General features: G+C 61.1%; 1 protein-coding gene across 2 annotated transcripts; it reads right to left on the reverse strand.

The window, feature by feature from the left end:
- On the reverse strand, positions 1-27,594 carry FLNC (filamin C). Of its 2 annotated transcripts, XM_079785557.1 has the most exons (48): positions 26,888-27,594; positions 22,435-22,683; positions 20,820-20,917; positions 20,519-20,669; positions 20,306-20,424; positions 20,024-20,101; positions 19,664-19,826; positions 19,300-19,500; positions 17,977-18,114; positions 17,436-17,562; positions 17,162-17,298; positions 16,755-16,948; positions 16,541-16,654; positions 15,797-15,940; positions 15,470-15,593; positions 15,159-15,319; positions 14,852-14,942; positions 14,590-14,759; positions 14,263-14,380; positions 13,910-14,172; positions 12,953-13,550; positions 12,077-12,250; positions 11,808-11,970; positions 11,411-11,571; positions 10,475-10,642; positions 10,271-10,394; positions 9,620-9,776; positions 9,357-9,546; positions 9,154-9,177; positions 8,780-9,027; positions 8,256-8,336; positions 7,866-7,965; positions 7,408-7,548; positions 7,015-7,143; positions 6,747-6,920; positions 5,978-6,139; positions 5,681-5,884; positions 5,123-5,275; positions 4,915-5,037; positions 4,529-4,771; positions 4,111-4,380; positions 3,875-4,012; positions 3,466-3,581; positions 2,660-2,792; positions 2,385-2,561; positions 1,982-2,200; positions 961-1,170; positions 1-842 (listed from the first exon to the last, which is right to left on the reverse strand). In XM_079785557.1, the coding sequence occupies exons 1-48, from the start codon at positions 27,240-27,242 to the stop codon at positions 655-657; spliced, it is 8,163 nt and encodes a 2,720-aa protein (XP_079641683.1). In that variant the 5' UTR covers positions 27,243-27,594; the 3' UTR covers positions 1-654. The 2 variants fall into 2 exon arrangements, with proteins under 2 accessions (XP_079641683.1, XP_079641684.1); XM_079785558.1 differs by lacking the exon at positions 8,256-8,336.
- Positions 27,595-27,855: the final 261 nt, after the last annotated feature.

Here is a 27,855-nt window from a genome sequence, read left to right on the forward strand (position 1 = left end):
TTTTCCACCGAAGCGGCTCCCAGCTGAGCCACATGACATGTGCAAAGGTCCCCCAGAAAGCTGGGCCTCGCAGTGTGTAAAAAAGGCCCCGCATGGGGCAGAGCTGTGCAATCATAAAAAAAGAGAGAGAGAGAAAGTGTCCCCCAGGAAGCCTGGCTGGGATAGACATCGCCCTAAGCCAGGCCCTGTGCCAGCGCTGCCGCTGGTTCTGGGTCCTTTTTCTCCAACGATTGTGCTTCTTTTCCGAGTCCTTAACACCAGGGGCCAGATGCACTCCTCCGTGCAAGGAGGCCTGGCCAGCAGTGAGGTCTGAGGGTGCCCTCTCTCACACATGCAGACACCCCCAAACATGTACTTCCCCACTGGCCTCAGCCCCACCAGAAAACTCGGGGCTTCTCTGAACCCCCAGTCCGCCCTCATGTCACATTCAAGGGGAGGGATACTGTCCTGAGACAGACAAGGCCTCCAGGCCCTGGGGGCTCAGCGGGCTGGAGAGGCAGTGCCGTTCATTTCACACCTCAAGGCAGGTGTTTGTGGTGTCTGACGGTGCGCATGTGCGTTGGGTGTGACCCATGTGTGTGTGTGTGTGTGTGTGTGTGTGAGTGTGTGTTTGGCCAGAGGTGAGGGCTGAGGCTGGGGAGGCACTTCTGCGATTCAGGGCACGTTGACTTTGAAGGGGCTTCCGGGGACACTTTCGTCGCCCCACTTGACGATGAGGATGTAGTCCCCCTTCTCCTTGACGGTGTAGGTGACGTTGTACACCCGGTTGCCCATGTGCTTCACGTACACCTCCTCACAGGGGGTCTTGGGCCCATGCACGCCCACCATCATCATGTTGGTGCCTGGAGAAGGGGGGCAGGAAGGGTGGGTTCACACCGGGGACCCTTGTCCACAGCAGCCCCGCTCCCCCATTCCTGCCCCGTCGCCCACGCCGGGAGACCCCCTTTCCCCTCAGCATGCCTGCTTTGCTGCAGTCCACGGTGAAGGAGTTCTTCTGGCCCACAAAGGCCTGGGACAGCCCGGGGCCCCGTGTCACCACCTTGCTGGCATCCGAGGAGAACTTGGGGATGGAGCTGTAGCTGGAGCCCCGGCTGGAGGACGACTTGGTCACCGTTTCCACCAGAACCGTGGATGTTTCGTGAAGGCTGTGGCCTCCAGACAGCCGGGGACCTGCGGGCAGAGCGGGACGGCCGTGAGAGGGTCGGAGCCTGCTCTTCCCCAGGCAGCGGGCCCGCGGCCGGCACGGACCGCCCGGGGGACTCAGGGTCACGGGCCACACTCCTTTCCCCAGCTGTCGCACCCTGGGAGCCACAACCCATTACCGGGGAGCTGGGTTATGGTGGCCATGGCCGGTGTACCCCGAGGTCTGGGCTTCTAGGCTTTGTCTGGGGACTCAAGTCACAGGGAAGAGTCTTGCTCTAAAAAGGAACGCATAGCTTCCAAAAGGAGAGCTTGCTAAATATTTGCTGAGCTCTATGTTTTTTTATTTTTTAATATGTGTTTTTATTGATTTCAGAGAGAGACAGAAACATCAATGATGAGAATCACTGATCGGCTGCCTCCTGCACGCCCCCTACTGGGGATCTAGTCTGCAACCCAGACATGTGCCCTGACCGGGAAGCGAATCGAACCATGAGCTCCTGGTTCATAGGTCGGCACTCAACAACTGAGCCACACTGGCTGGGCTCTTACGTTTTTTGAAGCCAGGAGGGAAGAAAGTTAATGTGTGGGGAAGCCACCCAGGAAAGAGATTAAACTAGTGATGGGCAACAATGAAGAGGAAAGATTTGATTTTTAAGAATGATCCTATAGGACTCCACATGGAGAATATGGAGAACGGTGTGCTGTGTAAAGCCAGGCCCCTCTTATTCCTTATCACGCTGTTTGGGGCAGATGATGACCCTGATGAATGGCCATCCAGGGTGGGCTGGGCTGCAGTTTGGGCTGGAGGGACTTCCCCTATCCTACCCAGAGCACTCACCTGTGACTTTGGCCTTGAAAGGGCTGCCCACGATGTGCTGGGGACCACCATATTTGATGGCAATGAGGTAGTTGCCAGGAGCCATGGGAGTGTAAGTGACCACGTGACCCTCAGGACACTCCCGACAGTCCAGCTGCACCTTGGAGGGGCCGTCAATGGTGACGGACAAAGCACCCGAGCCCGCATTCATGGTGTTGACGATGAACTCTGATGAAACGCCTGGGGGCCAGGGATAGCAAGGCTGTAAGCAGGAGGCCTTGAGGCCCAGAGCTGGGATGGGCCCCACCCCAGGCTCCCCAGAGCAGGCCTCATTAGCACTGCCCCTGTGTCAGGGCAGGACAATATGGGACTAGAGGCTGAGCACCCCAATATTCACCCTTCCGCCCCAGCCCCAGGGACTCACCTGTAGTGCCTCCTTCGAGCCCAGGCCCATAGGCTGACACCAAGCCTGGGTCCCCTGCCTGGCTCTGCTCCCCAACACGGATCTTGAAGGGACTACCAGGGATGTGTGCACCGTTGAACTTGACATCAATGGAGTGGACACCATTCTCATGGGGGATGAAGCGGATGGTGTGCTTGTCTGTGGGGCAGAGGATTAGTGGGTGAGGTTTTGTCCTTCCCTTCTCCTTCCCAGAAGGTCCTAGCCTGGCAGGAGTGGCAAGGGCAGGGCCAGCTCACCACTGTCCAGCTCAGAGACGTAGCACTCCTCCACGGCCCCCGAGGGCGTGTGCACCTTGGCATCGATCACACCCCGCGCACCATTCAGCTGCACCGCAAAGGACGCCGGCTGGTTCACCTTGAGCCCCGTCTCCTGCAGAGACCACAGAGGATGCTCAGACTCCTGGGAGGGCCTGGAGTGCTCCTCCTCAGCCTGGCACTGCTCTCACTATGCCCTAGTCCGGAGGCTCCCACCTCCCATCCCAGCCAGGCCCCTGCTGCTGGCCCAGCTCAGGGAGGCTCTCCACAAGGCTGAGATGGGAGGCAGGGGCGTCTCTGTCCTCAGACCCACCTGCTAGGAGCTGGGGCCACCTGGCTGAGCTGGGCGCAGTGGAGGATGAGAGGTGATGTGCCCTGTCCTGGCTGACGGGGTGAGACCCAGACCTCTAAAGTGGGCCTGATGGCACGGAAGCCAGTGCTGTGTGGACTGCGAGCACTCAGCAGCTCAGATGATAAAACAGAGTGGCCTGGACTAGCCTGAGGTCCCTCCCCGAGGAGGTGGGCCAATCGGGAGGTGAAGATGAGCCGTGGGGTGGGACATGGAGTCCAGTTCTAGAGGGAGCCCTGAGGACAGGCACAGGGGCTCCTGAAGCCAAAAAGAGTACCCTTAGCGGCAACTAGAAGAGGGCCTGGACCCCCTACTGTACAGACCCTGGGAGAGGGCATGTCTGTCTGACTGGCTCATCCCAGGTCAGTGCTATGCTGCTTAAGCCCTGGCCATGTGGCCTGCCATACTTGGCAGAGGGGCCCTACCCCCGGACACACACCTGCAGGCTGGTGACAGTGAGGCGTCGAGCGTCATCGGACAGGGAGGCCACGGGCACCACAAAGGGGCTATCTGGGATGTGCTCATCGTTGAACTTGATGGAGACCTCATAGTCACCTAGGGAGGGGAAGCTAGTCAGCACAGGCCCCAGAATCGGCAACAGGGGAGGAGCCACCCCAAATCCCAGGACAGGCTTTTGGGTCAGGGCTCAGCTCTGGAGACAGACACGCATTCCCAGTGATGTAGGGTGGAGGGAGGTGGCGGCGGGGGGAGGCGGGGGGGGGGGCGCAGGGAGAGCCAGGGGTGCAGGGAAAGAGTCAGTTCTGTAGCCCCAACCATCTGCCTGATCAGTGAGCAGTTCAGTCTGAGAGGTCAGGCAGGCCCAGCCCCCAACCATCGTGGGCACCCACCTGGTTCTTGGACAACATAGGAGACTCCGCAGGAGCCATCTTTGCGGTCCTCAAATGCAATCTCGGCCTTGCTAGGACCTTCCACGGCGATGGACAGGCCCCCGGCGCCTGCTTCTCGGGTCCAGATGCTGAACTCCGCTGGGGATGGAAGCAGGGCAGGAGTGGCCCTTTAGCGCCATCACCCATCCTGCTGGCTGCCCCGCCCCCATCTCCCCTCCTGGCCACCGGCCCCTCACCTGGCACGCTGGCCACTCCTCGCTCCAGCCCAGTGCCTCCGGCTCGCACCTTATGGGCACCACCTTCACCCAGTGGCCCCACAGTGAACTGAAAGGGGCTGCCGGGCACGTGCTGGCCGCGGTACTTGACAGTGACCGTGTGGGGCCCCATCTCCTGGGGCACAAAGCGCACGCTGTATGCGCTGTCCTCCCCCTCGACGATCTCTGCGGCTTCGATCTTCCCCGACGGGCTGGTCACCTGTGCAGTCATGTCCTGAGAGCTGGCCTCACCTGCAGAGGGTGGGGATTGTCAGAGTGATACAGGGGCTGCCCTCCCTCCTCAGTAAAACCCCCTCCTCCCCGCAGACCAGCCCTGGCTGGCTGGCCACACCCCTCTGGTCCCAAGGGACAAAAGGCCCAGCCTCCCAGGCCTGCTCACCCTCCTGCTGCCTGGTGATGCTGCCGAAGGAGCCCAGGCGCTCCCGGCCCAGGAAGTCCCCGAAGACAGCAGGGAAGGGGTCTCCACCGACTTGGGTGGACTCCTCCACCCGCACCTCACGCTTGGTCTCCCCACCCCGCGTCTTGCTGATTTCCGTGCGCTCTGTGCGGGTGTACGTGTGGCTGCTGCGTGTGAAGGTGCGTGTCAGGCGCTCCTGGGCAGACACCATCTGGAACCAGTTCCCTGTGGGACATATGTGGGGGCGGCGGGGTGTGAAAATGAGCAAGCGGGACAAAGAGCCCTCGGGGCAGGCTCTAGGCCCAAAGGCCCTCCCCACCACTCTGCCCCACCCTGCCCTGCCAGGCTCTTCCTGGCTCACACCTCACCTGGGATCTTGAGGTTGAGGTCACAGGTGCTGCCGATGCTGGCGATGGAAGGCGCCTGCCTGCGCCGGGTGATGCTTTCCTTCATGCGACCCTCACCGGTGACCTTCACTGTGAAGGGGCTTCCTGTGGGGGAGAGATGGTCAGGCAGCTCAGACCAGCTGCCATGGGCCTGCTGGCCTCTCGCCCCAGCTGCAGCCCAGAGCCTTACCAGGCACGTGCTTGTCTGCAAACTTGATGTTGATGATGTAGGTGCCAGGTTCAGTGGGGCAGTAGGTGACTTTGCATGTGCCATCCTCCATGTCTTCACAGTTGATGTCCACCTTGCTAGGGCCTTCAATGCTCAGCCCCAGGCCCCCATAGCCTGGTGGGAAACGAGACATGCCTCCCTCAGTCCCTGCCACGCACGGCTACCCTGCTCTCCCCTCTCCAAACTGCAGGCTCCATCTGGAATGGGCACCCAGGGTGTGTAGTAACCACTAAGGAAAGATGGGTCCAGTGGGGGAGGGGGAGCCAGGCACTGACCCAGAGTCTGGAAAATTCCCTAAGGGAGGCCGCTTGGGTTCCGGTAAGCAAGGGGGAGACAAACTCCTGACAGCTGAGCTGCCTCTCAAACATGAGAGGACCGACATGAGGACATTCACTCTCCCTTAATTAGGTCCCAGAACATGAATCCCAACAGCGACTGGGCCAGGAAGTTCAGGGAGGAGGGGGTGGCCAAGGGGGCGCTGGGCAGGAAAGAAGGACAAGTCTCTAGGGCAAGAAGCACCTGCATTACGCGTGTCCACGATGAACTCTGCCACCTGGAAGGTGTGTCCCTCGGAGAGGCCCTTGCCCCAGACCCGCACCTTGCTAGCGTCCCCGATCTCAGACGGCCCCACCAGGATCTTGAAGGGGCTGTTGGTGACGTGCTTGCCACTCTTGCGCACACTCACCACGTGCTCCCCGACCTCCTTGGGGGTGAAGGAGATGCCTGTGGAGAGGTGGGGTTCAGACATGGAGCCCTGGGCCTGGCCCCACGCAGGCCTTCCTCCTCCTGGAGCCCCTGCCATGGCCGCACACTCACCAATGTGCCGGTTGGGCAGGCGCTTCAGCAGGCAGGGCTCCTCGTTGCCTGAGGGGGCACGGATGCTGGCAGTCAGCTGGCTCAGGTCACTCTCGGTGATCTTCAGCGACACGTCCGTGGAGGTGCCCACGTTTAGCTGTGACGTCCTCATGGAGTCATCGCCTGGTGGTGGAGTTGGGGTGTCAGGCAGTTGTGACTCCAGACAGGCCCTGCCCTCATGGGGCTCAGGAGACCTCCTAGCACATCCCACTGATTTCAACAGACTGGGGACTCCTCACATGCGGGGACGCCCAAGGCCTGGACGAGCTCAGTCTTCATTCAGACATTAGCAGCCAAAGAGTACGGACAGGGCCTGCACCCCAACAGCCCTGAATGGGTTAAATCCCTAATTTGTGCATTTTTATCCTGAGTCACGTGGTTTCCTACACTGGACCAGACAACACCAACCCTTTACTGTCTATGTGGCTCTGATCAAGTTGCTTAGCCTCTCTGGGCTTCCTGGTTTCCTCATCTATCAGAAGGGATGATCAATACCCTAACCTCAAAACAATTACTGCAAAGACTAAATGTGATGATGTGTTTTAAAGCGTGGGGGTGGTTGGCTGTTTCTTACTTGCTGTAGAGAATAGAGTTCCTTGTATTTGTCCAAAAATGACCCCTTCCACCTTGAAGGGCCCTACCCTAAAGCCCCAGTGACTTGAACATGCTGAGCTTGCATGTCTGCTGTGTGTCTGCTGTGTGTCAGGCATCTGTGCCCACACGCCCCCACCTGTGATCTTGGCTGTGAAGGGGCTCCCTGGGATGTGCTTGTCATCGAAGCGCACAATGATGCTGTAGTCTCCTGGTGCTGTGGGGAGGTAGGACACGGTGCAGGTGCCATCCTTGTTGTCCTTGCAGGTGATCTCCGCCTTGGATGGGCCCTCCACGGCCAGGGACAGACCCCCTGTAGGCGAAGGCAGGGCTGAGATCAGAGGTCCTGTTCTCACCCCTGCACCTGGCTGGCTCCCCCCCAGCCCCCTGCCCGCAGCTCCCCTCACCTTCCCCAGCATCTTTGGTGACAATGGTGAAGGTGGCCGGCTTGTTGACCATGCCATGGCTTAGGCCAGGCCCATAGGCACTGACATGGCGGCTATTGATGGCATCCACGTAGAACTGCAGGGGGCTCCCTGGATGGACAGAGAAGGGGGCTGGGTTAGTAGCGAGGACAGTGGCTGCCTGAGCCCGCCTCAGGCCCCAGCACCATCCAGCAGCCTCCCTACTGAGCATCTTTGCCACTGATGCAAGTCTGCCTCCCACCAGGCTATCAGCCTCCCCAGGGCCTCCCAGGGTATCTGCATACAGTAGGCACTTAATAAATGTTTGTTGAAAGAAGGCCCGCAAGAATGACGTTACTGTGTGCTCTCTGTCCAGCCTGGCCCAGCCTGACTCACCGGGGATGTGGTTGCCGTCATACTTGATCCCCATCTGGTGCAGGCCTTTCTCTGTGGGCGCGTATCTCACCGTGATGGTACCGTCCTTGTTGTCGGTGATGTTGGGCCGGGCAGTCTTCCCAGAGGGCATCCGCACCTCCCCTGCCAAGCAGACCCAGTTATGTAGGGGCCCTCAGGTTCTCCGACCACAACCCCCTGCTGTCCCTATTCCTGTGTGGTTGTGCTTCTGCCCTAGAGGTTAGGCACCAGCCTGGAGCAGCGGGATGGACCCTGAACTGGGAGGCAGAAGCCCTCAGTTTGAGTTTCAGCTCTGCCCAACTTGCTACATGACCTTGGGAGCTCACTCCCCCCCCCGCCCCCGGGCCCCAGTTTTCATCTCTTAAGACAAGGAAGGGTCTGGGTCTGGACCAAGGTGTCCACCCCCTGAGCTGTTGTGCCTCCAGACCCCAGGACAGTACCTGTGAGCTCCCCTTTCTGCACGGTGAAGGGGATGACCAGGTTGAAGGGCCTCAGCATGGACTCCATTGGCTCCACGGGCACCACCGGCTCCTCTGTGGCCTATGGCAGGTGAGAGGGAGCAGTCATTGGCCAGGGCGGCCTAGGGAGCTTGGCCTGAGCCATGACTGACGTCAGAGAAAGTGAGGCAAGAACAAGATGGTTAATGGTGAAACCAGAGTGGCAGGAGAGGTGCATCAGCTGCAAGAGAAGAGGTGCCGTGCCCAGCTCAGGGAACCCTCTGCCCAGCCTGACCCCCACCTGCTCCCCAAATGGCCCCAAACCATGCCCAGCCCTTGCTACTGAGGAACAGAAGGAAGAAATGAAGGCAGAGGAGTGGGAGGCAGCAGTACCCAGCGTGTGGGGTAGGCGCTAGGCTGGTGCAGCTGCAGCACGTCGGAGGGCTCCTCCACATGGGGCATAGGGTCACAGGCCTGGGAGGCAAGGTACAGAGAGCTCAGGATGTGGCGGGCCAGCCCACCAGCTTGAGTGACCAGGAGCTGACTCAGAGAATGGCCCTGGGACCTGCAACCCTGGGCTGCCCGTGGGTCAGGATGGATATGTAGGCTGCTTTACCCTCTGGAGGGCTTCCTCATCCTGTAGGGCCACCGTGGGGAGGTGTACGGGGACAGTGCGCCCAAGGGTCAGAGAGGAACATGGTGAGTTCCTCCAGAGAGAACTGACCAATGCCAGAGGGGCCCAAGGAGGGCTGAGTTCACCTCCTGGGTTGGGGGCTGCAGGGACACCAAAGGCTTGACTCTGGAGCACCCCGGGCCCAGAATCCTTCAGACGTGGGGACAGGTTCTGAGATTCCTTGCTATTGCTCGAGGGCCCAGCCCGCCGCCCAGCACCTGCCCGGCTGCAGCGGGGGCCTTACCAGCACGTGGAAGGGGCTGTTGGGGATGTGCTCGCCTCCAAAGCGGATGGTGATGACGTATTTGCCTGGCTCAGGTGCCGTGTAGTAGATATCGAAAGTACCGTCGTGGTTCTCAACCACGTCCACGTCAAGCTCCGCCCCATCCGGCGTGGACACTGTGCAGGTCACCTTCCCCTTGCCTGCTGCCTTGGCGTCCACGGTGATGACCGTCTCCTCTCCAATCTGAATGCGGGGACCCAGGCAGGCACCTGCCACACAGAAGAGCCCTGTCAGGGGTCCGTGGGGAATGTGTCCAGCCCCCCTCCATTCCCAGCTGCCCCCACCACCTCAGCCCACAGCCGGAGGAGAAGAGCCCACCAACCCCACCAACTCACCCAGGCCATGGCCTCCGATGGACACTGGAAAGAGAGAAGAGTGTGAGGCCGTGCAGCGCTCAGGAGGGGGGTGGGTGGGGGCAAGGGTGTGGAAGGGGCGGGTTCTTGGACCAACAGTCCCCAGGGCGCTGGGCCAGGACTTGGAAGAGCTGTGAGGGGTGCTGTATGGTGAGCAGAGGCAGAGGAAGCAGGTGCGTGCTCACCTGTGACGAGGCACTTGCTGGCATCCCCAGTGGGGAGGGCGTGGATGCGGAAGGGCGAGTAGGGGATCTCGTCGCCACCGTACTTGATGGTGATGGTGTACCGGCCACTCATGTCGGGCAGGTAGGACACGGTGTACGTGCCATCTCCGTTGTCTCGGATGTTGGCCTTCTTGGGCTTACCCTCAGGGTCCTGGGGAGAAGCAGAGGTTAAGGCCCGCCTGTGCCGGAGCCTGACCTGAGAGGTGGGCAAGGCGTGCACTCACCAGAATCTGGACAGTGAGCAAGCCCTCCCCAGCGTCCCTGGCATCGATGGTGAACTCCACAGGCAGGCTGGCAGGGATGCCGGAGGCGTTGAGGCCAGGGCCGCTGGCCCGCACCTTGCTGGCATCATGGGCTGGGAGCACCTTGATCTTGAAGGGGCTTGAGGGGCAGAAGAGATGCACAGTTGGCTGGGGGGCAGGGGGCAGGAGTCCTCCCCACAGACATGAGCAGGAGGGGGGATGACTTCTTGAGGCAGGGAGGATGGGCCAGTTCCCAGGAGCCAGAATGCATCCTGAGTCTTGTGGGAGGGTCGCTTGGGGATGCCCTTGACAGAGGCTGAGCACCTCTCCATCCAGGGAAGACGCTGTGGTTTGTTTAAAGAGGAAGGTGCAGAGGCCGCCCTCTCCTGCCTCCCGCCTTTCCCCAAGGCGCTCATGTTGTGGCTGCGTGGTGGGAAAGAGCCCAAGGAGAGGCCCCTGAGGCTGTGCTGCCCCAGGGTGGGGAAGACAGGGAGGGAGCCCTGAGGAAGAGCGGGATGGGGCGGGGGCAAGTGGAAGGGACACTCCCAGGGCCCAGCAGTGGCCTGCAGGTGTGGCCTTGGCAGGAGCTACCCAGAGCTCAGTGCAGCATGGGAGCCGGAAATTGGTCCTTACCTGCGTGGAACCTCCTGGTCAGCATACTTGACGGCTACTGTGTATGGCCCATCGGTGGCAGGGGTGTAGTGGACGGTATGGGTACCATCTCCATTGTCACGCACCTCCACAGGCTCAGCCACACCTGGGCAAGGGAAGCAGGGTCAGCAGAGCCTCTGGCACCCTGTCCCCCCCTCCCTCCACCCTGCCCTAGACATTCCGTACCTGTGGGGCCCAGCACGGCCACCTGCAGGGGGGCTCGGCCAGCTTGGCTGCAGTCCACCGTGAAGGTCTGGGGTACCCGGGCCCTGACACCAGCCCCCAGCCCTGGTCCCGAGCACTTCACCTTCCCAGGGTCTACCACATCCTTCACCGGCACCCGGAATGGGCTTCCTGCAAGGAGAAGGCCATCAGCCCCTGCCCACCTGCCGGGAGGGTCTCTTACACTGAAGAACCGGAGGGTGGGGGTGGGGGGAGGCCTTCCCGGCCTTTGAAACGCCGGGGGAGGCCAGAGCCACGTGTGCCAAAGCTTCAACACTTTGGAACTTGCTAAGAAAATGTAAACAGGATAAATAAACTGAACTGCAGACTGAGGATGGACAAACCTCTCTCTTGGGCCACAGGCCTGAAAGAAGACCTTCCTAAATCAATAAAATGTTAAAAATGGAATGTTTTAAAAAGACATTCCATTTTTTACTGTGAAATTAGATAAGAGGAAAAATGTGTCCAATTTCAGCAGACCCAAGTTCTGCAATAACTGAAGCCATGACCCACTCGAGCAGCTCGCCCACAGGAGAGCAGGGCTCTTGGCTTCACAGACAGACAGAGGGAGAGGGCACAAGGCTGTCCTCACTAAGCCAGTGAGGGTGGCCCGGACTGTGTCTAAGTGACCGAACCCATGAAGCCTGGTGCTCCAGGCAAAGGGCCAGGATGCCAGTGGCGCCTGGGAATGAACTGAAGGGGTGGTTTCATCAACGGCACCCACCGCCCTGCCTCCGGGTAATGGCCTCAGCGCCATGCCTGCCCAGTCCGCGTGAGCTGGGCTCGCGGCCATCCTGCTCTAGGGATGAATTTGTGCACGACTTCCTTCCAGTTTCCCACCCAGTGCGCGGGCATCTCCCTCCCTCCAGAGCACCGCCCGCCCTCGCCCTCGCCGCTCGCCTGGGATGGGCCGTCCCCCGAAGGTGATGTTGACATCGTAGTCTCCGGGCGTGAAGGGGATGTACTCCACTGTGCAGCTACCGTCCTTGTTGTCCTTGCAGGACATCTTGGCCTCTGAGGGGCCCTCGATGGCTAGGCCTAGGCCACCAGTGCCGGCTCCCCTGCGAGATGACACCCCCGTCAGCTCCACTAGAACCAGCGAGTGGGGATGGAGGAGCAGGGTGGGCGGGGGCGGGGGGCAGGAGAGCAGGCCACGGGGCCCAGCTGGCCTGGACACTGGGGGAGGTTTGTTCCTGGGTCACCCTTGATGGGGGGTGGAGGACAAAGGGGGCGGACAAGTGGCTAGGATCAGGGCAGCCACAGCATCAGGGTCACAGTTAGGAAGTGGGGAGGATACCTGGTTTCCACAGTGAAGTGATTGGCTTTGTTGACCAAGCCACCCTCCAAGCCTGGTCCAAAAGCCCGGACTCGGGTTGGGTCACAGCCCTCGGTCACGCCCACTCGGAAGGGGCTCTTGGGCACAGCTACCTCATCGTACAGCACCTCCACCAAGTGCACACCTGGAAGCGGCCACACGGAGTGGGTCAGCGTGTGCAGGCCCACACCCCACCGCCCAGAGAACGCTGGGTCAGCTCCCCGCCATCCCCACTCCGCCTGGCCCCTCACCCTCTTCATAGGCTGTGTACTGCACTCGGTAGGTGCCATCCCCGTTGTCCGTCACATAGGTGTCCGTCTTAGCACCCGAGGGGTTGAGCACTCGAGCCGTCACGTGGTTCCCACCCGTAGCTGTTAGGGACCTTGCGTCCACAGTGAACTCAGTGGTCACCTCACGCAGTACACCTGGCCCCAGGAGAGAAGAGCCCAGGGTGAGTTGGGGGCAGCCTTCACATAGCAGCTAATCCCTACCCCTCCTCAACTCCGAGGCTGCTCCTTCCCAGCTGGAGCTCAGCCACCCTCTGGCCCTGTGAGCTCCAGGCCCTGTCTCCCATAGGCCCTGCCTCCCATAGGCCCTGCCTTCACTCCTATCCCCATGCAGTGACATTCTGTTCACATCAGTGTCCCCGCCCCACCCCCCACCCCCAGGCTGTGGGCCCCTCGAGAACAGGTCTCAGTCCTACATCCCTCTGCACCCTGACCCTCACACCTAGCCCAAGGGTTAGCCCCCAGCAGGTGGTAACACATTCACTGAACCATCTCCTGACTCTGGTCATCTCTGCCCCAAAGCATCCTTTTGTGCCCTCTAGAGCAGGGTGCTTAGCCTTCTCAGATCAGGGTCCCCGTAAGCTGGTGAAAGTTGAGGATCTCCCCAGAAAAATGCCCACAGGAAGATGCAATTTTGTCACAAGAGCAGAGGCAACGCTCCCTGCCCTGCCCTTGCCCTTGGCTCCTTCTCTGGGGTGTCTGAGCCCTAAGGACTCCGGCCCTACCCAAACCCTCCCTTCAGCCCGCATCGGCCCCTGAAGCCCTCGGCCCTGCTTCCCTGACTCCCCCGGCTCTCTGACTAGGGACTTAACCAGCTCCTGGCTCCTCTGTCTCACTCACCATGCGGCTCCACTCCAGGCCCCGAGACCTTGATTCCACTGGTGTCAACAGCGGGCTGCACGTGGACGCGGGTGGGGAATTTGGGGACAGGGTGCCCGCCATACTTGATGGTGATAGTGTAGGTGCCGGGGAAGGCGGGGCTGTAGGTGATGTGGTAGGTGCCATCGGCATTGTTGTGGATCAGCACCTCGGCCTTGACGCCAGCGTCCGACAGGATCTCGATGGTCAGCTCAGCCTCGCCCGCCTCGGAGCAGTCCACAGTGAAGGTGGCTGCCTCGCCAGCCTTGCCACGCTCCAGGCCGGGCCCGCTGGCCCGCACCTTGCTTGGGTCAAACACCGGCTGGATGGTGGCCTTGAAGGGCGACCCAGGGATGTGGGCTTCGGCAAACAGGATGTTGATGGTATACTCGCCCGGCTCCGTGGGCAGGTAGCTGACAGCACATGAGCCATCACCATTGTCCTGGCACTCAATCTTGGCCTCGCAGGGGCCCTCCACGGTCAGCCCCAGGCCACCCGTGCCAGCCCCCTTGGTGTCGATGGAGAATGGCGCTGGGGTGCCCACCAGCCCGCCCTTGAGACCAGGGCCATAAGCACAAACCTAGGGAGAGGAGCAAGTATGTGGGTTCCCTACCATTCACAGCTCCCACCCACCTTCAACTATAGCAGCCACTACAGACCGAGTCCTTATAAGACTTGCAGGCAAGGAAACAGGCAGAGAGATGAAATCATTTGTCCCAGTTAGTGGATCTGGGACTCAAGCCCAGGTCTGACCCAAGGCCAGGCTCTTAATAACTAAGTTCTCTCAAAGACAGGTCCTGGGGTGGGAGACGACCTTGACTTGGGTCCTTGCCCGTGCCCACTCCAGGACATAAGACCCTCCAGCTTCGGCACCTATGACTCATCTGTCTTCCCTACAAGCTCCCAACTCCCGGTTCCAATCGGCCTTTATCTCCTTACCTTGGAGGGGTCAGGGGGCAAGACACCCTCCACAGCGAAGGGGCTGCCGGGCACGGGGTGACCGTCATAGGTGATGTCCACCTTGTAGGGCCCCTCCTCGGGGGGCATGTAGCGCACAGCCTGGGCTTCAGCTCCACCCCCGGGCTCCAGCTTGCAGGGGATGGGTCGTCGGGAGGGTGAGGTCATCTTTACATCCAGCTGGCCCTGACCGCCAGCCCCTCGTGTGTTCACGGAGAACGCCTGTTCTTGCCCAACAGCCACCTCTGCATAGAGGGCAAGGGTCACCGTGAGCAGAAACTCCAGCCCATCCTCCCAACACCCCTCACTCCCAGGACATCTCTTGCCCCACTTACTGCTGTTAAGGCCTTGAACTTTGACTTTGCTTAGGTCCAGTGGGGGCGCCACGTTCACCACAAAGGGGCTCTTGGGAACAGGGTCCCCTCCATAGGTCACTGTCACTGCCATGTTGCCCTGTTGGGTACCACAGGGGGTCAGAACTCAGACACAGCCTGGCAACATGCCTTTGGCAGATGTGGACCTGAGGTGCGGAGATCCACAGCGACAAAGGACGGGAGGCAGGAAAGGGGCCAAGATCCAGAACCGGCCCCATTCGTTTAGAGGCAGGAACCCAGGTTCTCATCAGCCAGGAGGGGCAGGGCATGGGAGAGGGTGGGGCATACCTGCTGGATGGCCGTGTACTTGACGGTGTAGGAGTAGTCATGGTTGTCAATGATTTCAAAGTCCCGCACAGCCTCACCCTTGGCAGCCCCAGCAAAGTGCACGTCCAGCTTGGCCTTGCCAGCTCCCTTGGTCAGCACCGTGAAGTGAGTGGGCTTCCCAACTTCCACACCTGGAGAGCCCACCCCAAGACGGTGGTGAGGGCCTGGAGGACACCTGACCCAACCCCAGCCAGCCTTCCCCAGTCCCTGCCCAGACACCCACCTGTGCGGTTCAGCCCAGGGCCCTCCGCCTTGACCTTGCTGGCATCATGGGACGGATCCACCTTGATGTGGAAGGGGCTGGCAGGGATCTCCTGGATGAAGAAAAGGCTTGGTCAGGGCGGACAAAAGCAGCCTCTGAAACAGCGCCTGTGTCTCCTCCGAGGCACACTGCCCATACAGGTAAAGCTCAGTCAGTGGCTGTGGAGTTGGCCCCCACCATCCCCAACAACAGCATCTCAAGCTGCCAGCTTAGACTTGGGGGCAGGGTACAGGCCGAGGATGACAGCCAAAACCTGAGGGTGGTGTACCTGGTTGGCAAATAGCACCATGATGGTGTATCGGCCAGCCCCTGGGGGTGTGTACTTGACTGTGAAGGTGTCGTTATCATTCTTGATGATGTCAAAGTCGATGTCAGCCTCTGCGGGGCCCACCACGCCGGGGGCGCACTTGATGCCAATGCTCACGTCGCCTGAGGGAAGGCAGGCACAAGGCCATGAGAGGGGCACTCACCAATCTTCCCCACATGACAGGTCCCCCAGGGCTCCAGCCAGAGCACTAGCCTTGTCAGCCCAGACCCTGCCCGGGCCCCACCCGCCTCCCACTCCCAGTCTGGGCGAACCTTGCCCTGCCTCGCTGCAGTCCACAGTGAAGTAGGTGGGCTCGTTGGCCTTGAGACCCGTCTTCTCCACGCCGGGGCCATACACCTTCACCCGCTCAGGGTGACTGCCCTCTCCCACATTTACCTGTGGGGAGGGGTTAGAGCTCAGCACGGTGCCCTTCCCCAAGGCCCATCCCTTTCCCCAGCACCACCCTCCCCAGCCTCTTAGCGTCTTTGAGGGGGACTGGAGGTGGGGGGCAGGGACAAGGGCCCAGGGACAGAAAACATCTTCGCAGCTCCACTCCCTCTGGGTCCCCCGGCAGTGGGCCGGGCAGGATGATGACATACCCGGAAGGGGCTCTTGGGCACATTGACGCCTCCCCAGGAAACGATGATAGTGTGCTTAATGGGCTTGGTGGGCACATAGGAGCAGCGGAAGGTGCCATCGCCATTGGGGATGACCTTGATGTCAATGGCGCAGCCGTCCGCGTCCTGTGGGCATCACCAAGCAAGGTTGAGAGGGCTGGGGCCTCCTCAGAGCACCGCCGCCCTCTGCTGGCTGCAGGCGGTCCTCCTTGCCCACGGTTCACACACTCACAGGCTCCTTCCCCTGCCCAGTCCTCAGGCCACATGACTTAGCACCACAGGCTCTGGAGGCCAGAGTGCGCGCAGGAGACAGGCTTTTGGCCATCAGTGTGGCCTGGTCTCCCAGACTACGTCTCTGAAATGTATTGGCAGGGGAGAGCCTGGGCTAAATCAACGTTCCAAAAATTGAATAATGAACCTTTTAAAGAAGAATCATCCTCCTGGACCCAAGAATATGTTCCTTAACCTGTAGGGGGTCAATGTACTTGGGAAAGTAATGTCTTGCTCTATTAAATCACCTTTCAATTGCAAATTATTGGTATAAATGTATGTTTTTTATAAAGTATGATTTTAAAGATTATCAGTAAGAAAACACACCATTTTAAGTTTTTCATCGTTCTAATGCACCAGGAAGAATCAGTCTTGTGATGCCTGGCGGCCCCTGCCTCTCACCTGCCCCCACCCTCCCAGGGTCCCTGCCCAGAGCAGTGAGGGGCAGTGTCCCACCTGGGCATAGAGTTTCAGGTCGCCCTTGCCAGCTGCACGGGCATCGATGGTGAACTCTGCGGGCTTGTCCACGATGCAGCCAGTGGGCTCTAGGCCGGGTCCAAAGGCCTTCACCTAAGCCGGGGAGGAGAAGAGGGTTGGTTGGGGAGTGGGGGGCCGGGGGGGGGTGCAGATCATCCCTTCCCGGGCCGGTGAACAGAAGATGGGACCACACCTTGTCTGGGAAGCAGTCAGGTGGGGCTGGCTGGATGTGGGCAATGAAGGGCGAGTCTCGGATGTCCTCGTCATCACAGATGACATGCACAGCGTACTCCCCAGGCTCCGTGGGCCAGTACCGCACGTCACAGGAGCCATCGCCCTTGTCATCGCATTCGATTTTGGCCTGCGAGGGTCCCTCAATGGAGAAGCCTGGGTGCGAGGTGGGGAGGGTCAGAGGGCACTAGAGGCAGCTTGGACACCCTGTCATTCCCCCAGCAACCCCTCGCCAGTTGTCCCCATGTCCATCTCCTTATCTCATCCCAACACGCCCCAGCGTTCCTGCCTCTGGTCCCCAGTCATTCCCAAGTCTCCCTCTATCACACCACTCCCCAGCATTCCATCTGCCGCCACACAGTCACTTACCCAATGTCCCCACCTCCGTGCCAATGGCTTCCACCACAAAGTCAGCTGACTTGCCCACTTGGCCAGTTTCCAAACCGGGACCCCAGGCCCGTACCTTCTGCGCTCCTGCCTCTGGGCTCACCTGGACCTCAAAGGGGCTGGGTGAAGGGGGAGCTGGTGTCAATACTGGGAAGTATCAACGTGCCCTCCTCTGCCCGCTCAGAGCCCCAGGCAGCCGGCTCCCTCCTCCATCTGTGAGGACCCAGACAGGAAGGCAGGGGTGCATGGTGCTTACCTGCGGGGGATGGCATAGCCGCCCCATGTAATGGTCACCACATACTTCCCAGGCACCACAGGGTAGTACTCGCACTCGAACACACCATCTCCAGCCTCCCGCACCTTCACGGGCTCCTCTGTGCCCTCTGAGGTCAGGAGGAAAGCGGGAATCAGGGGTGTGTGAGTTCCAGTTCCTCACCCCCTTGAGGAGCCCTTGGGACCAGGCCCAGCTTGAAGGCATTGCTACGTGGGCAAAGCCCCGTGTCGGCCAGGAACCACATGTCATCCCTGTGCATCACAGCCCACAGTGGCATCTACAGCGGAGAGGACCATTCCCAGCTGGCAGACTGGGAAACTGAGGCAGAGAGGAGCCCGTGTGCTTAAGGTCTCCCAGTGTCTCAGGTCAGGTTCTCTTTGAAGTCTCTCCAGGGGCGTGTGGTACTGACTCTCAAAGCTCTCAGGGAGTAAGAGCCACTGGCCACATTCCTCCCTGCTCCCCCAAGCCCACCACCTCCATCCCTGTCGCCCCCACGCCTCCAGCCCTGGGCCCTGGCACTCACTTGGCCCCTTGACTGTGACTTTGAGCTCTCCACTGCCGGCGCCCTTGGTGAACACCTTGAAGTCAGCCACCTCTTTCACACGCACGCCCTTGGGCTGCAGACCCCGCCCAGAGGCACGGCAGGCATTGGGGTTACAAGCTAGGGAGAAGGAGTGGGGAGGTTGGGGTGCTGAGGGGTCCTGGACAGAGACTCAGCCCCTCACCACTCACCCCTCACTTTACAGTCCTCCTGACGCCCTCACAAGCCTTCCCCTGTGCCCCATGCAAGCCTTCCCCAGTGCTCCCTGGTGTCCCCAACACAATTGGGGCTGCTAGGAGCCACGCTGGGCAAGGAGCAGCCACAGGCCCCCACCAGGCCCATTATAAGAAACCGTTCCTGCTGGCTCGCAGTCAGTGCTGCTCGGGACAAAGGCATGGCAGAGCCTGGGCAGAGAGTGGGGCAGAGAGAGGTAGGGAAGGACCCTTCACCTACTCCAAGGCCATCCGCCTGGAGCCACCAGAGCAGCTTTAGAAACAAAGTCATTCCACAAAACACTCAGCAACTCCACGGAACCAGAGATAATTCATTCCACATAACGGGAAGCCTGCCACAGATCACAGCAAGGCATGGGAATCGGCCTGCCACAGAACTCGCCGTGGCAATGAACCAGGCCTTGCTACTGAACACAGAAGCTCAAGAATGGTGATCTCAGCCCGCCACGGAACACATAAAATGGCATGGAACCTGTGCCAAGATAGGTCCTATCACAGGAATCATCAGGCAAGTGGCAAAGAGATCTGCCACAGAACACAGGCAATAGCGTGGAACCTGGGCCTGTCCAGAATGCCACGGAAGGGGGGTTCCATATCACCTGGCCATGCCACATAGCACAGGCAAGGCCAGTCAGCATGGCCAGGCCTGGCCCCGCCTCCGCTGGAGTACTAACCCACGCCACTCTCAGGGCCTGGTAGATGATGGGCACGGCGGGGGTGAGCAGTGGCAAGGGCTCTGAGTGGCAGGGAGAGAACCAAGAGGGGGAGTCGCCACCTGAGGGCCTGGTGTACATTTGCCCCTACCATGTGGCCCTGTTGCTTCACCCTTAATCTTTCACTGCGGTCTCCTGACCCTCCTCGGGGAGAGGGACCGGGGAGGTGATCAGGGTGCGATCTCTCCGAGGCCCCAACCCTGGCTGCTCCTCCTGCCCTTCTGAAGCCTTCAGCCAGCTCCCCACCCAGCCCTGCATTTAGCGCTCCATTTCCCATAAATCCTCAGACCGAGAACTTGGTGACAATTCTATGTCCCGGCCTCAGTGAGGTGATTGTGGGGGCAGGTGAGGGCCTTTACCTTCTGCCACGTGGACGGGGAAAGGACTGCGGGTGATGGGGGCCCCAGCGAAGGCCACATGCACCATGTGAGGCCCCTCCATCACAGGCCTGTATGTGCAGCGGAACGTGCTGTCGCCCTTGTCCTCCAGGGCCACCTCCACTGTGTCTCGCCGGCCCTGCGGGTCCACGATCACCACGGCAACATCACCGGTGCCAGCCCCTGCCACGGACAAAGGCTGTCAGCCCCACACTGAACACGCATAGCTGCCTGAGGCCCCTCACCCTGAGACCATCTACCTCCTGGCTGGCACCCTGCCCCAGTCCCTCATCCACACCCACAGGCAGGGGCCCTCCTGACCCCCCCGCCCAAGGCCAGTCCTTACCCGCAGTGTAGATGTCAAAGTAGGTGGGCTTGTTGGCTACATTGCCCACAGGCTCCAGGCCAGGGCCACGGGCTGACACCTTATTGGCATCCCCCAAGGCCATGCCCACATTCACCTCAAAGGGGCTGCGTTCAATATTCTGGCCAGCAAAGAGCACGGTCACCTAGGGGTCAGGGGTCAAAGGTTAGCTTCTAGGGAAGAGCAGATCTGAGAGGGGGTGAAGGGGAAAAGCAGAGCCAAGGAGGGTGGGAGGAGGGCAGCTGGTGCCTTTGGGTGGGCTGTGAGCTGAGAGGGGGGGCCCAGGATAGGAATGGAATGCGGAGCGAGGGGAGGGCCGGGAGGGGTGGGCGGGGGAGATACCTTGTGCAACCCAGCGACCTTGGGCACATAGGAGACAGCGTAGGTGCGGTCCTTGTCATTGTTGGGAAGCACCTTGGCCTATTGGGAAGGGAGCAGGTTGGAAGTCACAGTGGCTGTAGCCCCCCCTGGCCCCCTAGTGCCTGGTGGCCCCCATGGTGGAGCTGCCCCTCTCCAGCACAGCGGGTGGCTCTGGCAGCCACCTCCAGGCCATTCCTGTCGCTGGCCTGTGGACTCTGGTTCCAATGTCACACTAGTCCCTTTCTCCCGGTGGCCTCTCCATACCTCCTCAGTGTGGCCCTCGGGATCCTCAATGTAGACCAGCACCTCGCCCAGGCCGGCATCCACCGTCTGCACCGTGAAGTGGGCGGGCTGCAGCACCGTGTTGCCCTGGGGCTCGATGCCTGAGGGGGGAAGGCAGAGGCAGATTGCTTAGGGAGAGCCACCCTAGCAGGCACCCAGCTGACCAGGGAGGGCTGCTGGGGGCTCAACACATACCAGGCCCGTAGGCGATGGCCTTCTTGGGGTTCGGCTGCTTGGAGCGAACGGGGGCGCCAGGTTTGAGCTTGGCCTTGGGGAACTGGGACAGGTAGGTCATGACAGAATGCTCATCCACGTTGGGGTCCACAATCTCCTCAGGGGCAATCACCTGCCACAGGAAGGAATGGGTTACAGGGTGCCCTCCTTACCTGGCAACCTGGTTCTCACCCACATCCTGGCCAGCTATCCTTGCACACCCAACCTGCACCCTTGGTCCTCCTGTCCCCCTCCTCTTCCCAGACCCAAACTGCGAGTGTACCTGGGGCACCCCGAGCCAGTCGTCCGCCTGCTGCATGGCCTCCCGGGCGTTCTCCACAGGCTGGTTGGGGTCCCAGGCCGCCCAGTCAGGGCAGAGGCCTGCAGAGATGGTGGAGAGCGACAATGATGAAGGGGAAGTGGTCAGCCAGAGGCACAACATGTGCTCATCAACACCCTCACGGGCTGTAGATTCACACCCCCTCCCACCAGGCAGGTTCCTGCTGACCCCCCACGTTATGGCCCATCGGCTGGGATGCCCATCGCTGTTTAGAGGCAGGCAGTCTCTCCCAGCACCAACAATGAGGCCTTTCTATCCTGGCTGATGCAGCCTGGCACCAGCCCTGCCAGCCAGCCTCCTGCCTGCCCAGGCTCCAGTGCAGACCCTGAACACCAAACCCCTGTAAGGGCACCTTTCCCAGGCCCCTCCACCTCATTCTGCCTCAGGGGTGGACAGAGGTGGTCAGAGTCACTGTCCCACATACGCCTCTGACCCATGCCCTAAAAGGTCCCCTCACAGCTGCCCTGAAGTCCTAGGTCTCCATGCACTTCCCACATCAGCCTTAAGGCATAAGACTCCCTCCACTCCTTCCTAACTGCTCACTTGGGGAAATTGAGGCATGGAAGAGCCTGCTGGGAGAGGATGAGTTCTCCTCTATGTTCACCCAGAACCCAGCTTTTCTAACAAAAGCAATGCCCAGATCATTCCTTTGCCGTCCTGCCAGCCCTGCCAGTCCTGTGAAGGGGCACAGGGGTTAGGGGGTGCTGGTCTAGGCTAGACCTAGAGGAGGGGAGGTGATGCTCACTGGCGGGGAGGGGCCAACTCAGAGGCTGGAATCCGTGCCTGCCCGGAACAGTTGAGCTCACTGCTGGCAGCCGCACCAACTGTGGGCAATGGCTCAGCAGCTGGGAATGCCTCCCAGGCTGCCGGTGCCCCAGCCTCCACCCCCTGCTCCCCAGCTGACCCCAAGCTGGGGGGGGGGGGGGCTTCCCCCAAGGGACCATGGCTTCCTCGGGGAGAAGACCTATCTTCTCAGGAGATGAAGCTCAGAAAGGGAGCTGCACGTGGGGCAGGGCTCCAGCTGTGGTGCCTCAGTCTTCTCACGGGCCCTGGCTGCCCCCACCTGACCAGGCCAGGGCTGGGTCACCTGCCACTGGGCAGTGCCACTCGAGCCTCAGCCCCTTCTCCAAGCTGTCCCAGGATCTCACAAAGAAGAGCCTTCTCTGGGATGAACTCCTGGGCTTCTTGCTACAAGTCCCAGCTCGGCAGAAATGGTGCCATGTGGCAAGTAGGACGCCGAGGCTCTAGGCTCTAGATCAGTTCTGCCACAGACAAGCTGTGTGATCCTGGACAAGTCACTTGCCCTCTCTGGACCTCAGTGTCCGTGTCTATAAAAGGAGGGGTTGAAACCTTTTCCTGCCACTGCAGAATCTGGCATAGCCATCAGGAAAGGCCTGACTCCAGCAGATTCTCAGCCAGAGAAGGGGCAAGCCCCACAGTGGTCCTGATCCCCAGCCCTGAGATATGCATGCTGAGCACCCCAGGCCTCAGTACCACCAGCGCGTCCCAGCTCTCCTTCCAGGCTAAAGGATCCATGTGTGTCCTGGGGCCCACTCACCAGGAGCACAGTTGTCCACCAGGGCGCCCAGAGCTTTGCCGTCCTGCCAGTCGCGATTGAAGTTGGTGATGGGCAGCTGAGGCACCTTGTTCTGGATCCAGCCGAGCAAACGCTGTTTGGGTGTCTGCTTTCGGGCATCTTCATCATCCTCATCCTCCCACATGGGCATGGAGATGGAGTAGTGCAGGATCAGCGTCCAGATCAGCCCCAGGATCAGCTTCAGGTTCCCATCCACGATGGCCTTGCTATCTGCAGAGCGGAGGGGACAAGTTTGGCTCAGGAGGGCTCTACCCTCCACTGCCCAGACCCCTCTGCCCCCACAGTGCCCTGCCTCCTACCAAATTCTCACCCTCCAGAAGCCCACCCCTTTATCCTTTATTGCCCCTCCCCTTTTCCCTTCAAAATGAGGCTGCTCCCCAATGTGTCCCCACAGCAGGTAATCTCGCCTCTATCACTTGAGTGGGTCTCATATCAGGCTGCAGACATCCATGCAATGATCTGGCATGTAAGTCTTTGTGGGGCAGACACTGTTTTGTTTCATTTTTTAGACCGTTTTTAGAGGTATGCTTGACATACCACAAATTGCACACATTAGAGAGTACAACTGGATAAGCTTTGACAATAGGTATATACCCGGAAAGCCATCGCTGTAAGGTAATAGACACACCTCCCCAGTTTCCTTTGTGATCCCTCCCCCTGCCCTTCCTTGTTCCCCCTTCCCAGGCAACAACTGATCTGCCCTTGGTGGCTACAGACTAGTTTGCATTTCCTAGAGTATTATACAAATGGAATCACACAGTATGCACTCTTTGTCTGTCTGGCGTCTTTCACTCTGGACACTGTATTTTGTCTCTCTATACTCAGAGTCTCAAACATAGTAGGGTCTCAATAAATGCTGGATGAATGGATGAATATTGAAAAAACTGAAGTTGGAAAGTAGGATCCACTTGGTTCCAACCAAGCTGTCCTCTGAAGACCATAAACGGCTTCTGGAACCAAGTTCTGGGAGGAGGGAAGGGGTACAGTGCATACTCTGTTAAGGCTTGAAATCGTGTTATCAAATGCTGGGGCCAGTAGGACTTCACAGGAGCCCGGGGAAATGCCCCCCCCCCCCCCCCCACACACACACACGTGGAAGCAGGTATGAGAAGCTGACACTCTCCACCCATCCCCTCCTTTGAGGAGGAAGATGGATCAGAACTGGTTCCCCAAGATTTGGGAGGCCTAGTTCCTCTTTACCAGCCAGAAGAGATATCCAGGAGCAGGGGGGTGGGGGGGAGGGGTGAGGAGGGTTTGGACTGGAGTATAGGTCTTTGGAAGCTTAACTGTAAAAGATGATCCCAGCCTGAAATCCGTCGGTTTCCCTGAGCACTGCTTTAGGAGGTTGGGAGGGGGCGGGAGACTCAGCCTTGTTTACTGGCCCTGCCCTGAGAGGTGGGAAAGGGTGGGGCTGGAGGCGTCCCTTACACATCTTTTCCTGCCCCTCTCTAGATTTGGGGGGACAGCTTTAATTAAGAGATCAAGGGCCTGGGGAACCCCAGCATCCCCAACCCACCCCACCCCCACCTGCCCCCAGTGGAAGAATCTCAGCCTCTCTGTCCTTCTGGCAAGGGCTCTGGGCCCCTGGGCTCCCCCACCCTTTCACTGATTCATCCTTCCTTCCCCAGCAGCAGCCCGCCCGCTCCCTCTCCCCCTGGCTCCACTGCAGCACAATGGCCTGGCAGCTTTCAGATTCCATGACACACTCCCTCCCGGCCTCCTGGTGCTTCAGTGCACTCCCTTCCCCAACACACAGGCCATGGCACTCTCTCGGTCTTGACACCCAGTGCCCCACAGCCTCCCACTGGCCGACAGCCTCCCAAGTCGGTGCTTACAGAAGTGCTTCTGGCAGACTGGAGCCAGATCCCTGGGAGGGAGGCCTGGAGGCTGCGGGGGGCGGGGGAGGGGTTGGAGGGGGGTATGTTGGGGGAAGATCATTCATATTTGCTGCAGGAAGAGGTTTCTCCCCAGCAACTGGCGGTGGGCCAGACAGCAAGTGGTCCACTGAGCCGTGAGGCAGGAGAGGGGTGGGTCCCACTCTGGGAAAAATGACCCTCCTTTCCCGCTCCTCCTCAGAGGCCAGGCAGAGGAGGGGAGCTCAGCTCAAGCCAGGCTTCCTCCCTTGCACCCCACGGAGCCACCACTTGTATGCCTGCCTACGGACACCCCCAAAGGGGGAGGAGGAGCCCCACAGCCAGTCCCTGAAACCACCCCAGGCCCCAAACAGAGGGGGAGGAGAGAGGGCCGGCCGAGGGAGGTGCCGGGGCAGCTGCTGCCCCCTCCAGCCCCTCCCTTGGCTGTTGGCTGAGGGAGAAGGAATAGCAACTGGGGAACAGCTGCAGGACAGAGCTGCCTCCCAGGTCTCTTTGTTCCGAGGGGCTGGGGGGGGGGGGGGGGCAGAGATAGGGGGAGGGGGAGAGGGAGTGGGTAAGATGGGCACACATCTCTTTCAGTCCTTGCTGAATAACCCCTCCTTCAGGTGGACTTTTCAGCTCCCACCCCACTGTCAGAAAGGGAAGTGGGGAGTCTCTTTGACCCTCCTCCCAGGTGCCCAGAGGCTGATCAATTTCAGTCTTGAGACAATGCCCAGAGGAGGCCCCCAGGACAGCTCCTGACCACCATGAGAGGGAACAGAGGGAACAGAGGAAGCAGGATGCCGCCCCTGGCCCCTGGCGGGGAACCTCTTTACATTCAGGTTTGGGCAGCCCCTGCCGCCTGGGCCCCCTCCCCTCCACCCTCAGCCTCAGCCCCAGCAGCTGAATTGCTGACAGCTTATCTCATCAGCGCGAGTGAACCTCTTGGCCCAAACGGGGAACGGTTCCCTTCCTCTCAGTGGGAACCCAGGCGCTTCCCTCCCGCCCCCAAACCAGTTTTTGCTTCTTTCCCCTCCACTCCGAGCCGGCCCCTCCACGGTGGGGCCGAGGGGCTGAGCCAGGCACCGCCATGGGGGAGGGGAGAGGTGCTCTCCGGAAGGATGAGGCCTGGAGTGGGGCGGGCGGCCCGCAGCAGGGAGGGGAGGGGAGGGGAGGGGAGGACTGCAGTTTCCTATAAAGTCGTGGTAAGGCTCCAGGCTCTTCCCTGGAGACCCCACCTGGGGCAGCTCGTCTGTCGAATCCCAGAGCGCAGGGGGATGCCGGCCCCAGGCTGACTCCTCTCTGACCCTCCACCCCCACCACTCTCACACACACCGGGCCCCTCCCCCACCCCTGTCCTCAGGCTTGTCCTTCTGGAAAGCTCAGAGACATCTGCTGTGTCACGGAGGCAGGGCTATTTCCAGGCCAGAGCGGGTGGGGTAGGGGGGCAGTGTTGGGGCAGGAGGAGGTAAGGCCCAGAGAGGGGACTGGACAGGGCAAAGGGCCCCGGATTGACCTCAGCTGCTAATTCAGGAGGCCTATAGAGGCCCCGAGGGGCGTGGGGGTAGACAGACACTCAATTATCTGAGCAGTCTGCGGGCAGCCTGGCCGGGCAGGCACCTGACCCCCAGTGAAACTCCGCTCCTGGGGCCCCGGAGTGGAAGCCCCAGGGACGCGTTCCTGTAAATCACAGCAGGACTCTTAGGAGACACCACAGGGTGGCGGTCTCCCCCAGGCCCCGGCGGCAGGAAAAGTGCAGGGCTGCGAGGGGAGGGGCAACCTCCGGTCCGGCAGGACCCAACCTTGGCCTCCGGGCTCCCGAGCTGAGAGTGTCTCCCCACCCCCACCCGGCGCAGACACACCTTCCAAATCTGGTTACACTCAATGACTTCCTTCTAGAGGCCTTCCCCTCCCTCCCTGGGCGCAGACCGTTAGCTGCAGCCAATCCCGGCTTGGGCGGTGGGCAGGGGCCGGGGCGGCCGGACCTGCGAGCCCCCTCCCCAGCTGGCTGAGCCGGGGGCCGGGCGGGGGTTAAGCTCCCGCGCTCGCTCAGTGCCTTTTTAGGTTTCTGAGGCTGGGCCCTGCCTGCCCGGCTCCTGGGCCTGAACCCAGCTGCCGAGCACACGCGGGCCACCGGTCCTCCCTCCGCCTCGGAACGGAGGATCCGCAGAGCTCAGGACCTGCCTTGGCCCGCTCCTCCCGGAGAGCTGCCAGAAGGCCGGGAAGCCGCCGCTTTGTTTGGGGGGAGGCGCCCCCAGTAATCATAACGGGTTCTGGCCCTGTCCTCTAAGGCATGGCTGAGCTGCCCGATCGCAGAAAGGGGGACGATGAGTGGCGGCGGGTCCTGGGAGCCTGTAGTGGACCCCCATCACCCCAGCATCGCCCTCCCCAGGCCGCTGTGCAGAGAGGGGCGCGAAGGCAGCGCCCGAGTGGCGGGTCGGTGGGGGAGAGCCGGGTCCCCTCCAGGTGCCAGGGGGCCGCCCTCCGCCCCTCAGCTCCCTGTGCCCACCGGCACCTGCGGCCCCGGTCCCGGGCCCTCCCCGCTCCCCACCCACACTGACCGATGGACACGAGCTTAATGTGCTCTCGCTCGAGGAACTCGAGGGCCACGGACACGTTCTCCAGCTTCATCTGGCGGAAGTTGGGGCGCGGGTGGAACTTGCGGTACATGCGCTTCTGGCTGAGCACCTCGAGCAGCGCGATGAGGCGCAGCCCGTCGCTGAGGTCGCGCTGCAGGTCGGTCACGCGCTTGCCCACGCACTTGAGGTGCTCGTTGCACCAGCGGGTGAACGTGTTCTGCTGGATTTTCTTCCACGGCGCGTCCTCCGCCAGGTCCTTCTCCGTGGACGGCATGTCGTCCGCCTCGTCGCCCAGGCCGAGGCCCGCGGCCTCGGAGTAGCCACTGTTGTTCATCATGCCGGCGGGGCTGGCTGGGGCTGCGCTGGCTGCGGGGCACGGGCCGGGCTGCGGCTGGGGCTGGGGCTGGGGCTGGGGCGCTGTCCGGGCGCTGTCGGGGCGCTGTCGGGGCGCTGTCGGGGCACCGCGGGACTCGCAGGTCGGCGCCGCGCGGCTCTCAACTTCTCTCGCGCCCTGGCTGGCGGACTCGGCGGGACTCGGGGCTCCTGGGCCGCGCTCCTCTCGCTCTCTCTCCCTCCGGGGGCGGAGCGGTGCTGCTCGGGAAGTGCCGGCCGGGCCGGGGCGGGGGGTTTAAGAAGCCCCCGGGCCGCGCTCCCCCCGCCGCGCTCGCGGCCCCCGGGTCCACGTCAGAGCGCCGGCCTCCCAGGAATGCCGCCCGGCCCGCGGGTGGGGGCTGCACGGGCCGCCCGCCCCGCCTCCTCCTCCCCGCCCCCACGCGGCCCGCGCAGCCCGAGGGGGCCTCCCGCCCCCTGCCAAGGAGGGGCGGCGGGGCTGGTCCCGGGGCGCTGCGCCCGAATGTAGGGGGGTGGGCACCCAACACCCCAAAACTAAGGATTGCCAATCAGAGATGAAATATGCCCCCTCCACGTCCCGCGGGACTGAAGACAAAAAT

The sequence above is a fragment of the Cnephaeus nilssonii genome, assembly GCF_951640355.1.
Source record: "Cnephaeus nilssonii genome assembly, chromosome: 12".
Lineage (NCBI taxonomy): Eukaryota > Metazoa > Chordata > Mammalia > Chiroptera > Vespertilionidae > Cnephaeus > Cnephaeus nilssonii.

What these genes read in the sequence shown, in the direction of transcription:
- FLNC (XM_079785557.1), bottom strand. Translation starts at nt 27,242, where the DNA reads ATGATGAACAACAGTGGCTACTCCGAGGCCGCGGGCCTCGGCCTGGGC. An exon ending in CACGGAGGTGGGGACATTGG is followed by an intron (nt 16,949 to 17,161) that starts GTAAGTGACTGT and finishes CCTCGCACCCAG; the next exon opens with GCTTCTCCATTGAGGGACCC. An exon ending in GCAGAAAGGGGAGCTCACAG is followed by an intron (nt 7,549 to 7,865) that starts GTACTGTCCTGG and finishes TCTGCTTGGCAG; the next exon opens with GGGAGGTGCGGATGCCCTCT.